The sequence below is a fragment of the Culex quinquefasciatus genome, chromosome 3 (assembly GCF_015732765.1).
Source record: "Culex quinquefasciatus strain JHB chromosome 3, VPISU_Cqui_1.0_pri_paternal, whole genome shotgun sequence".
Taxonomy (NCBI): Eukaryota; Metazoa; Arthropoda; class Insecta; order Diptera; family Culicidae; genus Culex; species Culex quinquefasciatus.
In genome coordinates, this window is record NC_051863.1 from 94,315,086 (window position 1) to 94,331,624 (window position 16,539).

Sequence of the window (16,539 nt, forward strand, 5' to 3'; positions counted from 1 at the left end):
ACGTTTTTGCACCAAAATGTCGTATTTGTCGTGCGATCGATGATCGAAATTGTACGACATTGTCGTACGACATTCGACCGACATCGCACGGTTTTGTTGTTTAGAATGTCGTGCTATTGTCGTGTGCTGTCATTTCGGATTTTTAGGTTATGTTGCAGTTGAAAAACTGTTTGTTTTGTTTTTATTGATTTTTTTTATTCAAGCTGTCAAAAATTTACAAAAATATTCACTTGTTCACCTAATTTCACTTGCGTTTTGTTGATTCTTCTCAAACTTGGCTTTCTTCGGGATTTGCCTTGACCGCAGCTTCCGGCTTGGATGTTGGTGTTCTTCTGAGGCGGCCGTGGCAGCATCTTTGTCGTGTTGGACTTTTGCTCCTCGACGAGCTGATCAAAACCCGGATGTGACACCTTGGCGACGATCTTGGACCTCCGCCGGATTGATGTTTAGAATTTTAAGAAACTTAAAACAAATACAAATTTTCGATTTTTTTATTAAAAATATAAATTATTTGAATTTTAGCATTTTTTGAATTTACAATTTTGGAATTTTAGAACTTATAATTTTTGGAATTTTTGAATTCAAAATTCCAACTCGCGCGACTTACGTTTTGGGAATTTAAGAACTTTATAATGTTAGATTTTTAGTATTTATGAATTGAAGAATTTTAGTATTTAAGAATCAGGAAATTTTAGTATTTAAATGTTCGTCAATTTCAAAATTTTCACATTTAAGAATTTAATTTTTTTTTAAATGTTTGAAGACTTTGAGAATTTTAAATTAATAAATTCTAGAATTCAAGAATATTAACAATTTGCACAATATCAAGAAATTAAATAAATTTAGAATTTTCAATTTCTTGCATTCTTAAGTTCTGGAATGCTACAATTTGAAATTAAGAATGAAAAACTTTATAATTTAATTTTACAATTATCAAATCAAATCAGCGTTGAAGTTTTTTTAAGCTTTAGTATTTTAGATTTTTTCATTTTTCAGTTTGGAATTACTGGATTGAAAAGTTAAGAAATTGTGATGATCATCCTATTTTTAATTTCGATCGTCCAATCGCACTCCCAGCACACTTCCTCCATCGTTTCTAAAACATGACTCACCAGTTCCATTAGATATGCGAAGCAACCTCCCACGGAAAGTAAAACACCAAACACTAACCGCTTCCTCGATCGCAAACGGGTTCCTTCTCGTCCCGTTTTCCGGAATGGCCCGCCGAGTAAACCATATTTCCCGTCCTCCTCCTCCTCCTCTTCCTCCTATACCGCCACGAAGACCGAAATCTGGAATACAAGACACTTTGATTCGGTCGCTCGCCCACTCCGGCCGGAACTTTCCGGCAGAAAAAGTAATTGAACCTAGTAAACAACTTACCTATTAACTGTCCAAAATCCTCCAAAAGCCTAAAACCAGCAACAACTGGTTCGACTCGGTTGTAATCAAGTCCGAACAAGATCAACTGAAGAGAATTGTCAAACTGATAATCGACGTCGAATTGAAGGTAAATCGATGGAAAAAACAATGTCGGGCATGTCGAGTGTTTGTCGTACGTTTGTCGTCCTTTCGACCAATCGATATCGAAACGGTAAAATCAAAATCGTGCGACAACGCGTACGACGTGCGACATTTTTCAAACAGGGCAGGTCTTTTAACCTTCTAATTTGGCTGTGTACAAGTACTGAGTCGCACAACCCTCTGGCACCACTGTAAATGGCTAGAACGTTTGACAGTCACCAAAACCTCGAAGAGCCCACGTAGTAGTATTAGTGAAGAGCCCACGTTGTTTATCGTGGGCTCTTCACTAATACTACTACGTGGGATCTGTGAGTGTAGCAGTATTGGCGTTGCCTGTTTGTTTACACCAAATCTTCAAGAAACATCACTTTTTGTGTGTGCAAATCTGTTACGAAAAAAGATGAGAACTGTTGCTTCGGATTGACCGGTAAGATTTGCCGGGTAGTACTGGAACGGGGACTGGCCAAGTCCCGCTGTTGATCCTTCCGAACAAGTCGCTCCAATCTCCGACAGAGAGTATATTTTTTCACAAAATTATTTTTATTAGGTCCTTTTCGGTACTGGGACCTGGTTAGGACCGAGTCGGCTCCGGCAGAGAGTAACCGACCAAGTGCAGAATCATCCGTGATTCCGGTGATTGTGGCGGAGCTGGTCTTTCTGAGCTTCTCGATAACCTTCTCCGAGGACTGGCCCACTCCCGCTATCGACTCGCACAGGGCATCGAAGGAATCGCGTGCTTGTGTAGAATCCGACCTTTTGTGGACTCACAAGAAGCTCATCGCGAAGTGGTCCGAACAAATCTGAACTTTGAATTTGCAAAACCGTCTTCATCGCCACTTCGCGGGGCATTTATCCATAGTCTCTGGCGGATAGGTTCCTTTGGGAACTTGTGTTTGGAAATCCGTCCCGTGTCGTTATTTTTTCATGGAAATCATTTCAACATTATGCAATTATGCCTTTTTTTACCACGCGGGTTGTTTATTTTCAAATTTTGACAGCAAATGCGTTCTTCATCTTCTTTGTTGTCTTCATGTTCGCGTCGAACATTTAGGTTTCATAAACATGGCCGTCGTGACAGAGGGCTGGAGTCGCAACCTCAGTAAGTGTACACAGACAAATCATCCCTGTGTGTCATCCAAATGACTCCAGGACGGTCAAAAGAAATGATCACACACCGCCTAGATACGCTTTCGGCACGTAATTTTGATTCTCTCGATACATGATTTACAACCAAGTGTTTCGGGTTTTTTCTGTATGTATTGGGAACTACTATTATTTCGCCCTTCCATAACACAGGCCGTACTACGTTACCCGGTTGTTACCGAAATAGAACTATTCTTAATTTTTACTTTTCTTAGCCGACATGTTCTTTGCTCAGTATTGGGACTGATTGTTAATTTACCCAAATTGTTTTAATCACCTTGCATTGTTTAATTTACGGGCTTTATCGGTAGTTTTCGGTGAAATTAAACTCACAAATTAGAAGAAAGAAATGAAACTGATAGGTGGATAGATGACTAGTGTCTTAGAAGAAGATTGAAAAGGACGTCTACGGCCGGCGAGATCTGTGCAAACATGTGCACCAAGGCCGGGTCCGGCACCAGTTTGGGCGCAATTTTGTCGCGGATTTTGCGCAGCTTCTTTAGCTCGATGTCCCGTTCCGTGTACAGCAAGTCACGGCGTCACGGAACTTTTGCGAAACACGCAGCAGTGAAGTCGAAATCGAGCACCGTCTGGTGGTCGGGATAGAAAAGGGTTCGCTCCACCGTCGACGTGACCAGTTCGGTTTTGGTCTTCTCTTGGGGCTTCGACATGATCTTGAGCTTCACGATGTCTTTGGCAAATTTGTGTTCCTACGGGTCGGCAAAGCTGAACCCGAACATGCCTCACAAATCGGCGGAAAAAACTTCTTGGCTGCTTGGTCTGTGCCCCGATAAGGTCGTTTCTGCGAGTCGAGTTCCCAGAGGCGAATCCGCCGGTCGCAAAGCTCCGCTTCCTGCTCGGTCAACTCGATTCCGTTGGCCGACGTTGGCCCAAACCGCCCAAACCACCAAACACCACACAAAACGCGCACACAAAATGGGTTGCTGCGATTGTTTTGAAATTTGAAATGTCAAAAGAGCGGGGTGGATTTTCAAGGTGTCGTCATTTCGGAAATGCAATTCTGCAGATATTTTTGTCAAGTTGCTACAGATATACTTGAAATTTAGAGATTCGATTAATAGCTACTAATTTTTGGGTAGTACTCGAGGGGGATGTCACTTCCGCGCTAACCGAGCGATAAAGCTTCCTTTTCAAACCTTTGCAGCGTTCACTTTCACCTTTCCGCTTTAACTTGCTTTAACACGCGTTAACCGCGATAACTTGCTTTTTGGCTTACTTTTTCTTGCGTTCTCGCATCACACTGCTCGATTTTTTTTGACAGCGAGAACTGTCAAGAGCAAATGACAGTTCTCGTTGTCAAATTAGTCGAGCAGTTTGTTTTGCTAAATTTTTCTCCGTCACCGGACGGATGGTGGTCAAAAAAACGGTGGCGCCCTAAAAGGAGGAAGCAAGATTCGGCTTAAAAGAATGCAACTTTCGGACGGAACATTAATGGACACGAGCGTGTTCCGGGGCCGGTGTTGGGTGCGAAGAGCCTGCCAACGGAGCTGTACGACGATGAACCTGCGGAGAGCAAAACCGGTGGAGACAGATCAGCCGTCGGAACCGTTTCCTGCGCTTGCGAAGGGTTCGAGACGGATCGGTCGGTGAAAATCAGGGCGAAGCGGTCGAACATCTGTTGTAGTGTTAATCGGAGCCGGCCGGAATCTCTCAGAGCTAAAACCGCCGACCAAACCGAGCAGCGCGACCTGCTACATGCGCTACATGGTGTTGGTTAGTCAAACACTATTCTTACTTTAGTTTTAACTCAAATAGTTTTTTCTTCACCCTACAGGACGGCATGATTGAGAGACTGGCCGTGGACAACTATAACGAAGCATAGGGACGCGTTGCCCAGCTCGGAGGACAGCGTCGACTGCAGCCGGAGACCGTCGCAGTTGCGTCCAACAGAGGTGGTGGATCCCACTTGAGCCTCTTGGTAAAGAACTCGGCCACACTGTTAAACATGCCGGACGCGGCCGACAAGGAGTAAAACGAAGATCTACCTGTACAACCTGACATGCTGATGAAGACGTGTGGGTGCTCATATTTAGCCGATATGCTCGTCATATATGTCCGAACAACCCCTGAACATATCAGGTAGATTCTGCATAAATAAATCTTAAGCTTTAAAAAAACAGTTTCAACAGAAAAAAAAAACAGGATTTTATTCAATTAAGTGTACATAATCATATCGAAGTAAGGAGGCTGCGGGACAGATGCGCCGCGGGGTGGGACCAGTGCGCGAGACCAGTGCTTGGGAACGTCTAGCTTGGAGTTGCCGCCCTTACTGAACGTTGCACTTGAGCCGTTGATCTTTCTCTGAATGCTGCCCAGCATGGTTGAGTGCGTTCAGCGCTCGATCTTTTCTGTGATTGTGATGCAGCAATGTCGGTGCTTAACACTGGAACGCCCAACGCATGTCCAACTTACACGGACGCCCAAGCCTCCCAAAAAAGGTGGAACGGTAACTTCAACTCGCTGGTTCTCGGGCATTACACAACCAATCGGGACGATTCTTGTTTCCAGTGATTTGTTAGAATGTCTAGATGATCCTAGAACTTTGCAGAACTTAATTTGATCAAATCTGTAATTTCTGCGACCGAAAACATCGTTCCACCTTTTTTCAAAACGACTGCCTCCGCGGAAGTTTTGGCGAATTTTTTTTACACGCGAAAAAAAAAGTTGGAACGATGTTTTTGATCGCAAAAATTACAGATTTGATCAAATTAAGTTCTGCAAAGTTCTAGAATCATCTAGACATCCTAACAAATCACTGGAAAGAAGAATCATCTTGATTGGTTGAGTTATGCCCGAGAACCATTGAGTTGAAGTTACCGTTCCAACTTTTTTGGAGCCTTGGGCGTTGGAATGTTAAAGGAGTCACGCTTGTAGACCAGGTCGCGGATCGACTTGAGCATTTTCTTGGTGGCCATATTCAGCTTGAGGATGGTGGTTGTTGATCTGGCGCAGATGGAACAGCCAGCAGCACTGTGCTGACCTTAGGACTTGTGTCGGTGATTCATCTTTTTGGGCATCATGTTGAACCAATCGTGACCGGTCAATTCACTGCGCGGAAGAATCCCTTCGATGAGGCCGGGCTCGGGAATGTTCAGATTGGAGTTGCCCGTCCTTGAAGAACTCCGCCAGCATAGGCACCGGTGCCGGCAAACCATTACTGTTGATGCTGTCCTCGCGGTGGTCCAGATTCAACAGCGGACCTCCGTTGGACGCACCCGCGAAACTATTCGTATCCGCGAGGAACAGGAGAAACTTGAGAATCAGCGCACGGCGATACTGTTGGTCTGCGAAAGAACCAGAATTAAATCACTAAAACCTCCAGGTAGATTCGGACCAACTTACGTAGGCACTCAGCTGCTCGTACAGGCCGTAAAACAGATGTAGACTTTGCGTCGCCAGGTTTTAGTCGTCGAAGGTGATCAAGTTTACCGCGCCCAGATGTCGTTCGTACTCCTGGACGAAATCTCCACTGCGGGCGCCCCACTGAAATAGAAGAAAATTTGAGGCTTCTTATCCCATTATTTTTTGTTGAATCTACTCACGCAAAAGATCTTATCGGACGTCGGACGTTCCCGCCACTAGCAGGAAGCACTGTTCGGGGATACTCGTTCGGCTTATTCTCAGTCATGCGGTTCCGGCGCTGCTTTTTGGCCATCATCTCCTCGATCACAACCTGCTCGGCCCCGTTCGGCCTGGACACAAGTTCCTCGTCCTCGCCTCACAGTCCAAAAAATCCATCAACTTCTTTCAGATTGGCGATATTCAACTTTTTTCTTTTATCCCCCGCCTGATTCGCTATAAAAGATTCAAACACCGTCTTCCCGTCCGTGCCGTACGCGGCCTGCAAGTGCCCCACCACCTCCACTCGGTCCTTCCTCCACCGACGGATCAAACGCGTCCCATAGTTGTGGATCGTCTTTCGCTGGTTCTCAAATTGAAAGTCACTAATATGTGCCGCCTTCACAAACCCTGAAGCATATTCTTCGGCTCCCGTATCCGCTCCGTCAAACCCGGATTCGCTTGACCCGCCATCGGTTCAAAAATCTCCTCGTACCTCGGACTCGGGATGATTCCACCTGCCCCGTGAGACCACCAGCGGGGCGGCAAATCTGCAGCGTTTTCGTCACCGAATGGGCAAAACAAATTAAACTCACAGATTGTTTTGTTTATTTACGAAAACTGCAGGAAAATAATCAAAACAAAGAACGGGTTGCCAAACCCGAAGAAAAACTACTCGAAAATGACGGCAGGGTTGCAAGATCGATTTGGTTTGGTTCAAAAATCGAGCAGACGCTGACCGCTTTAACTCGCTTTAACGCGCGTTAACTTGCGATAACTTACTTTCTGGTGGCGTTATGTGAAAATTCGGTACGATGAGTAGCGTTGATGCTTTTCGAGCTCGTTTTCGTGCGTTTTAGTGTGTTATCGCGGAGCTGGGGTGGGGCAACATGGGGCAACTGCCTCACCATCCTCAGAAATTTGTTCTAAATTTGGTCAGAGGGTGTCCATAAATGACGTAATTTTTAAAACGTTCATATTATCGCCCCACCTTCCTCGATTAGCTAGGCACGCTAGTGTCGCGGAGTGACATTCCCCTCGGTAGTACTACAAAGTACTCAGAATTTATTTCTTGTCAACAAGATATCATCGAGTACATTGCCGGATCTTTTCATGAAAAAGATGGAATCAAATAATTTAATAATTTAATAATATTGCCATAAGGACTTAACCCAGCGCTGATTTCATAAAATATCATTACTATTTTGATGCTTAGTAAAATCAAAAATATTGTAGTTTTATAAATAACAAAATTTACGTACAATGTTTACATTGTTTTTCAATTTCGTGATCTGTGAACGGTCCCTACAGCTGCGCGCGCCGCGCGTCTCATCGCCTGCTTGGATGAGCGCTGTCAAAACAAACTACGCAAATGTTTTGTTGTGTTTCGCGCGACGAACGATAAAGTCGTTTTTATGCTTTCTGTGGTGATAAATATGTATATGAAGTGTGAATAATAAGTGAAAAGGATCTTTAAGCGGTAAAAGCAGCACCGACGGTAAAGCACAGGCCGATAGCCCCTCGCTACAAAGTAGCTACATCTTTAGCCCTGGAGCTGACAAGCCGAGTCATCGACGATCAAATCGGCTAGCAAACGTCAACAAGAAGAAAGATCATCAAAAGTAGAACCCAAAACAACACCTGGTACCATGTGAATTTCTATTCCGTGGATTATTTGTTAAATTTAGTCTATATTTACAGCAGTTAGCAATAACCCAGACCGGCTTAGATCATATTTTAGGTCAGCGTGTCGAGCGTATCGCGAGCGCGGATAGATAAACCGCACGATAGGGTAAACTCTCTCTCCCTCTTGAAGTACCGGATGCCTAGTTTATACTAATAGTATTTTTTCTAAAATTAGATTGCCACAAATTCCCTCCCAACTGTTCCGCCTTTACTACATCTGACTGGGGTCTCAGAATCAACACTATATTGTAATTAGTTAGTTATTGTAAACAAAACAAGCAAACTCCACGCAGCGTGCATGTGCAAAAACAAAAAAAAACCCTCGTTCGTAGTCAAATTCACCACACGCCGATCGGGCAATACTACACGCACACAAGCGTCCGCAACCATTTCCGCCGCCAGTGGCAAAGAATTGCTGCTCTCGTCTCGAAAGGAGAAGGTCGCGAGAAAAAGACCTCCGCGTGTGTCGCACGATTTTGGACCGCACGTGCGGATTCCTCGCGGAAAATTGTCGGGCCTTCGTTCGGCGGTTGCGATATCGCGATATTTGCGTTCGGCGCGTAAGTCGTGCATCTGTTGGAGCGTCCAGCGGCCGCTCGGACTGGACAGACTCGTCCCTGAAGACCCCGTGAAGTGAGCCACGTTTGGCACGATCAAACCCGCCGGGGACACGGCAATCTGTAAAGCGCGTCAAGTCCGAACCGGACTCTGGAAGACACCTCAACTCCGAACCGAACTCTGGAAGCCACCCGTAGGGAGGCACCGCCGGAAGAAGAAGCAATCAGGTAAAGACCAGAGAGCGTTCTTGTCAGAATCGTCGCACTAATCCAAGAAAATCGCCCACAGAAGTTGCTGTGCCAATTTCGCTGTGGGAATCTATCGCACAAGAGCCATCCCTGAAGAACGCCACCAAAAGCAAGGTAAATAGTGGCACAGAGGTCCCACAACACAGTTCTGACCAATTGCCACCCTCAGCCCCGAAAACATCCACACGGCGTCATCCAGTCCGGGTGCAACAGGAGGAGAATCGTCCACAGAAGTTGCTGTCCCTATTTCACTGTGGGAATCTGTATCGCACAAGAGCCATCCCTGAAGAGCGCCGCCAAAATCAAGGTAAATAGTTTCACAAAGGTCCCACATTACAGTTCTGACCGATTGCCTTCCTCAGACCCGCAAACATCCACACGGCGTCATCCAGTCCGGGTGCAACCGGAGGAGCAAGCGCAACACGCACACCCCATCAACAAGAACGCAAAAGGCCCCGGAAAAGGGTGAGAGAAGGAAAGGGACCGTTGTAGCAACCGGCCACTAACATTCTGTGGGCACTCGACATTGGCTGCTGGAGGCTGGTGCAGGATTGCTGGCGAGCAACGGAACATCCCGTCGGCAAGCACACGGGGCGATTCGAGTCGCCGTCCCGGCACGGCGTGCATGCGTCTTTGAGGGCGCTGGGCGAGACAACGCTAGGCGTTGTTCGCGAGGGCGCGGAAGTGGAGCAGCCTGCCAAGCTGTGGTCGCACGTGGGCATGCGGTAACACGTGGCGGTCAATGGGTGAACCTACGAGCCGGCGCACACGCGGACGACGAAATGCAGGTTGCGGCAAGAGTGAGTGCTAGAAGTTAAGTGGGTGCGCACCCCAGAAGAAGAGCCCCAAGGGCGAGAAGAATAAGCACACGTGCGAGAAGCGCCATCTTTGCGCATGTTTCGCTAGGTTTAGGCACACACGCAAACGCACGATTTGTACCGTATTTTGAGGAAATAACATGTTTTGAGCGCATTTTCGTTGGGTATTTTTGATTTTGTATGGTGCAGCCTGAGTATCGCCTTTTTGTCTGCCGATTTGAGATTTACCGCTTTAGTTGTGAGAATTTCGGAACAATACATTTACAAATTCAAAAACATTTTTTAAATTTATTTTCCTTCAAATTCAATACTGCTCCAGCCAAATAAGAACAGTAACAAAAAATGAAGGCGGCTCTCACTGACAGTTCGCAAGTGGCTGACACTGACAACTAGGTGTATTCTTCTCCGCCCGACTCAGATCAAAACGGGCTCACCAAAGAAGACTGCTCTGCACGCCCCGACGTCGCCAATCCCTGCTCTGGACCAGCATAGGCGCAAACCGCTGCTTTGCGGTTTGTGTCGCAAATCTCCAGGTGCAAGCCAAGAAGGGAAGGGGTGTGCGAGTGGAGCCTCTTCTCCCTCTTCCACTCACGCACATACACAATCTTTCCACAGCTCGCTGCAGAGTCCACTTCGACGACTCTTCCACCCTTTTCAAATCCATCCAGCACTCCGAGACGTGTCATCGGCAAACCAAAAACACCCCACACACACCACACTATCTCTCCTGCCGCCGAGACAACAGCAACTCTGCACCAACACCACGTCAAGAACCGCCTCACAAAATCGATGCTCTCGCGACAGAACCGGCCATGCTGATTCCTCTCCTCTCCTCACATCAAAGCCACTTCTACACACATGCAGGCCAGATAACACTCTCACGAATAAGCACATAAGCATCGTTGGATAACACTAATACTATCGCACTGCTTTGCGAAAAAGCACAGCGCTCAAAGTGAAGCCCAAATGGCTCAAATGATAGCAAAATTGTGATTGCGATTATGTCACTTTAATAACAAATTTTCACAAAAACTCCATCTTTCCCGGATAGACGAGCAACTACCGCGCCGAATGAAACACTTCACGACTTTAAATTTGGCTTTTTAACCATCAAAATATCAAAACAAAACTTGCACGATTTCCAACTCGACCGCGTCCAGCCAGTGATGCCAGGCCTCAATCACCTCAAGAAGAACTTTTCGTAAATTTTGAAAAGTTTAAAAAGTTAGCTAACTATAATTAAGAAAATTTTGAGGAAAAGCATTATTTCAAGCTTCTCAAAGTGTCATGATTTTCTTAATAAACATGATTTAAAATCGGAAGACGGAATGCATTTTCGAATTCTTTGGACTATTTTCCACTAGGAGAAGGTAAAATAAGTTTGAAAATAATAAATAATTGATAAATAATATGTGTTTTTGAAATACAATAAAAAAATACCCACACTTATAACCGATTTCAGTTGAACAATTTTCTTGTAAAATATGAAAACTTGTGATTCATGCTTCGAATTCAATTTCAGTTGCAATATAAATCGATATATTTATAAACAAAATTAGTTTCAACGAATTTCAGAAAAAAATCCAATATTGAAAAAAATAGCAATTTTACCTAAAATTTATAAATATTTTGTTAAAAAGCTTATAAATTTAATTAACTAAATATAAACATTGATTTTTTTCTTCAAAACTATATCAGCAACCTAGGTGATGGTACATTTGACGTAAAAATAAAGTTTGAACACCTTAAGTTTAATTATAACAAGAAAAACTATGACTATTAAAGTAACCCCGAAATTAAAACTTGGAATTTTTAACGTAACTATATTTCTCAACACTATAGAAAAAACTTTTTTTTTTCAAAAATAGTGCATGAACTTTGCGTTGCCTACCCCAGTACATGTTTTAAAAATAATAATCTTTAGAAAAACCTTACCAGTGCAGCGACCTCAAATTTAAATCATTAAATTTGTCCATTTTTGAACCTCACCACAGTTCTGACCATGCGCGCTTACGCAAGCATAAATAATTTTACCCGTCGACTCGCGTTGCGCGACAAGTAATTAAGCTTATGTACAGGTGTGGATCAAGAGTCATCCTCACCTGAAAAGCCCTTTATTAAATTTCGCCAATTGTTAGGCAATCAAAAAAATGGTTAAGCTTTCAATTATAAATGTGCGATGTTATTACACAGGGGAAATTGAGGGTGTGGCTTAACCAAATTCATTGGCATGTTTGTTCAATGAAGAATTCGACCTGCTCATAATTGACTTACATTTTGAGAATGTTTGAGGAACATAATTTTGATATTCCAATAACATAATTTAAAGTTTCACGACAACGGTTCGAACCCATGACTTCCGATTTTGAGGTGTACTCACTACACCATACGGAAAGTCATGAAGAATTGCAGAGGTCTGCATAATTTAATTCATGAGGTTCATCGATGCTTCTCATCGAAACGGACCACTTTTAGTAGAACAAAATTTAGTAGAGTTTTCGGGGACTGACTATAAAAACCCCAAAATTCTTGAGGAGGGCAGTTAGTTCCAGTTAGTTCCAGTTCTTGTTCCAGTCCAGTTCCAGATCCTGAAGAAGCCCCAGACCAGCCGGACCCGCCAGCAGCCACCAGTAGCAGAGGCCCCAGTCCAGCCGGACTTAGCGGTGGAGGCCGCAGTCCGCCGGGACTTAGCCGCTGTGAAGAGTCCGCCGGGACTTAGCCGCTGTGAAGAGTCCGTCGGGACTTAGCCGCCGTGAAGAGTCCACCCGGGACTTAGGAGTTCGGGGTCTGGCATGGCTCGGCGAAGAGGTCTGGAGGACAAGTCTGGCTTCAACGTAGAGAATTGGCTCGACTTAATGAAATTAGCAACGAAAAGTTGAGTGATGTGATCGTGCGCGTAAAAGTTGAGAGTGTTACCGCAAAAATGTAATCTTCAAAAAAGTGTAATATACAAATAAGTGAAGTTTACTGATCTGTTTTGACTCTACAAGTACATATCACAAAAATCCTGAAAGCCTAAACCGCTCGGGCCGTTCACCAGCTGGAAAATATTCAAAAAAAAATATTGAAATCCTAGTCAGTCACCCTGGTTTACGGTACTAGTTAAGCCAATTATTGAATAAACAGCTCTTGAGATATATCAGTTTTAAAATTATTCCAAAAATCAAACTATCCACATTAACGACCCCCGGGTCTTTTGTGGTCTCTATTGCAAGTTTCTGCTCGAACCTAGGAGTCCGAAGGCTTGAATGGGGAGAGCACCCAAACCTCTTTCTACTCCAAGGAACCTTCCACCCCAGTGTTTGAACTGACGACCTTTGGATTGCGAGTCCAACCGCCGCCAGCGATTCCACCGGAGTAGGCTTGGTTTGGTGTGATGTTTGTACTTATGGCATGGAGACGACTCCTACACCTGGAATGACTTAACGGCCTAACAACCAAGGCCGGGACCGACATTTTACTTCCTCATCCGATGGAAGGTTGCAGCAGATGAGAATCGAACCCAGAATCATCCGCTTACAAAGCGGACAGCGTAACCATTTGGCCACGCACTGCCATTATTCCATACATAATAAATATTTTCCATTTTATGTTATGATATGTGATCCAAAACAAGCATGAACATTGTTTGTTATAAATTTACCAAGTATTAATGATGAATACACTTTGTAAGACTCTAACAATCATTCGGAAAACCTGTAAAAAAAACATTTTCAGTCGGTTCTGGATCTGGAGGGCATGAAATTTACTAAGGCGTCATCCACAAAGTACGTCACGCTCTAGGGGGGAGGGGGGGGGGGGATGTCGCAAGCGTGACAAAGTGTGACAGATGACGTCACGCTAGACTATTTTTTTGAATATTGAAAATTCATTTAAAAAGAAGTTTAATGTTTGATAAAGTTTACTCATAAATAAAACACAATACAAGGCTTTAAGAAACAAAGTTTTTGATAATAGATTTAATATGTTTAAAGCATCATATAAAAAAATCCAAGCACAACCCTTAAAAATAAAAAAATACTTCCTCGATTGAACTCCGAATTAAAAAAAAATTCTACATTTATAATTCGTCAAATTTTCAAAATAACCTATGAGTTTAGTGTGACATACTTTATGGATAGGCTTAGTGATTTTTCACGCACAAAAATTGCAAATTTCACGGGGACCTTAATTTCAAAACACCAAATTTCACGGAACGTGATAAATATTAAAATAACTATGAAAATTTTATATTACACACAAAAAAATATTACGGTAATGACAAAAGTAACTTACTTTTGAATTAAAAAGTTGTTAAAATTTGCTACATTAAAAGTTTTTTTCTTGTTTTGAAAATGAAAACTTTTACTGCTACAGTTTTTGAAAATCTCATTGCTCACTGATTTTAAAGTTTTTACTTTTAATTCGACTGTAAAATTTCTTTCATTTTGACGTTCTCGTGTAACCGTGTACGCCTAAGTCGCAAATGTAAACAAACACTTTGGTGGGTCTGGTGGTGCTGGTGATTCTAGGACGCAAAGCAAAGCCGACCGCGGCAGCAGCTAGGAATCGGACGCGGAAACCTTCGTGAGTCAAATAGCAGCAGCGGAATGCCTTCGAAGGAGGGTGGTTCAGGAGCGGGACAAGGTCGAGTGCTCGAAAAGGACAAGGCGAGCTTCCTGCAGGAACTGCTGCTGTTCCACGACCGGAATGGGTAAGAAGGAAGCTTGGGTGTTTTTGTGGGGTTTGTGATTGATTTTGTTTGTTTTTTTTTTGTAGTATGGGAGGTTGGAATGTGGATTCGCACTGGTTGTATTGTGTGGTGGTGGCCCGGGATTGGTGGTTGAAGGTCAATTCGCATGAGGACTGGGGCGAGATCATCGAGGAGATGGCGCTGCCGAAGTGTTGCGTGCACAACGAGATTGCGTTGAAGAAGATTAACTTCCGGTTTTTGGACAAGTACGCAAAAGTTTATTTTCACGATGGGCCTCCGACGAAGAGGAGGACGACGAAAAGCTACATAATCGGAGGTGGTCAGCGCAGATGTTGCACTCGGTGCCGGCGGTTTACAGCACCGGTGAGTATTGAGAATGTGTGCAGTGGCTAGCCAACTTCACTTACTTTCCATCTCTTTTAGCAACTTCCCGCCCACAAACACTCACGTCGCGACGGCGCAGCTTCAGCCGAATGAATCTGGACAGTGAGCCAAAAAAAAATCTGTGTCATTATCGATGTAGGATTACGTGCTCAAAATCGAACTCCGTTACGAGGGCCTCATCAACTCCATGTTCCGGATGCGCTTCCAGGATCGGGAACTCCCCGTTCAGGCACTTTACTTTCCAGCCGGGAAACGTCGACCACCCTTCCTGAATCAATGGCCAACTCCTCCAAGTCCTGATTGAGGCCGGAAACGTGACCATCGCCCAAGTAACATTTTTAAACCAACTAGCCACCACCAAGTTTTATTAAGGGTTTATTGTAGCATCTTGATTGCCTAATAGTTTTATTTGGGCATTCACCGCAACCAACAAGCAAGAGCTAATTAATAGGTTCTAACAGGGTTTTATGCCTCGGACATAAAACCGGGTGGAAATAAAAGCCGACTGGCTTTCAATAAGGTTTTATGAAAGTTTTAACAGAGGCTTGAAAACCAGATGGCAATGCCATGCCAAACGGTTTTATCGCATGCTTTGTTAAAACCTAGGGTGTTGTAGCTGTCAAGTGCCATTAGACATGTAAAAAGCTCACCTAAAACCATAAGCTCCTTAAAGAGCATTTATCGCGGCCAAATAGCAGTGCATAAATATGGCGCTAGACGCGTGCTCTGATTGAATATGATTAACCGCCATCTTGATTGAAAAAATAGAAAACTGAAAAATTTGATTTAAATTTGATGGAAACACACATTTATGTTGAATTTCTGGTATGATTTATATAGCGATAGATGTTTAAAAATATTTTTAACATTTTTTTCAAAGAATTGCAATAAAATATTTTTTAACATTAAACACTATGATTACAAAATATTGATTTTTGATGAAGCGAGTTGAATTTTTTGGCTCTATCTCCCCTACATTTATCAATAAAATTTCAACCGCAGCTGAATTTGAGCCATCAATTGTGAGAAATAAGCATTTAAATTATTTGGATTACCTCTAATATCTATTATTTATCATCGCCATTTTTGACAACCATCTCCATAATTTCATTTGGCAAGACGAAGACTTATTTTTTGCCAAAATAAAACCTATTTGGCATAAGACGTTTAAAGACGTATGAAATGTCATTTTTCCATAACTCCTGACTAGGTTTTAACAAAGGTTTGATCAAGGCTTTGAGGATGTTGTTAGGATTCAGTTGTAAAGCCTTGAACTCCTATGTAGGTTTTATAAATAGGCCGTAACAACTTTTTGCGGAGGTCCTTTTGGGTTTTAAGTGGGGTTTATCAAGGTTCTGGGGAGTTTGTTACGACTAAGGGGTTTTAATGTTGGTTTTGGCTCATAGGTTTTATAGCGGTTGTGACAGCTTTGATAAAGCCTAAAATGTTACTTGGGCGTGTTACACTGCTGTCGCGCGTCGAAGCCTCCATCCGGAACCGTCCAGCCTGGGGTATTCGGAAGTGACCGGTGGCGTACCGTATGAAGCAGAAGCTAGTTGAGAAGCGTTAAATACAAAAAAAAGTGTTTTTCTAATATACTGTTTATTTATTTTTTAAATAAATGTAAAAAACCAGGCACATTTTTGTGAAAATATTTCTGTAGTGCTAAATGTTGTGTATTCTTACCATAAAAGGTTTCTTTTCCAATTTAAAGTAAAATACTTTTACCAATACAACGATTTTGTTCCATAAATGCATGGTAGTATCAAAAACTTTCCAACTTTTAAATTACAAAGTTTGAACTTTCTACGAATATTCACCAACGCGAACTTTTAATCCAACGAACGATCTTTTTAAATTTAGAGTAATTTTTCTTTGTGTAAATGAAAAGTATATTCTGTAAGTC

At 43.2% G+C, this 16,539-nt stretch overlaps 1 protein-coding gene across 1 annotated transcript; it reads left to right on the plus strand.

The window, feature by feature from the left end:
- The first annotated feature begins 14,145 nt into the window (after window positions 1–14,145).
- LOC119769095 (AT-rich interactive domain-containing protein 2-like) lies at window positions 14,146–14,751 on the plus strand. Its single transcript, XM_038260998.1, has 3 exons — window positions 14,146–14,249; window positions 14,315–14,612; window positions 14,673–14,751. Exons 1-3 carry the CDS (start codon window positions 14,146–14,148, stop codon window positions 14,724–14,726), a joined length of 456 nt encoding a protein of 151 aa, XP_038116926.1. The 3' UTR covers window positions 14,727–14,751.
- The last annotated feature ends 1,788 nt before the right edge of the window (window positions 14,752–16,539 follow it).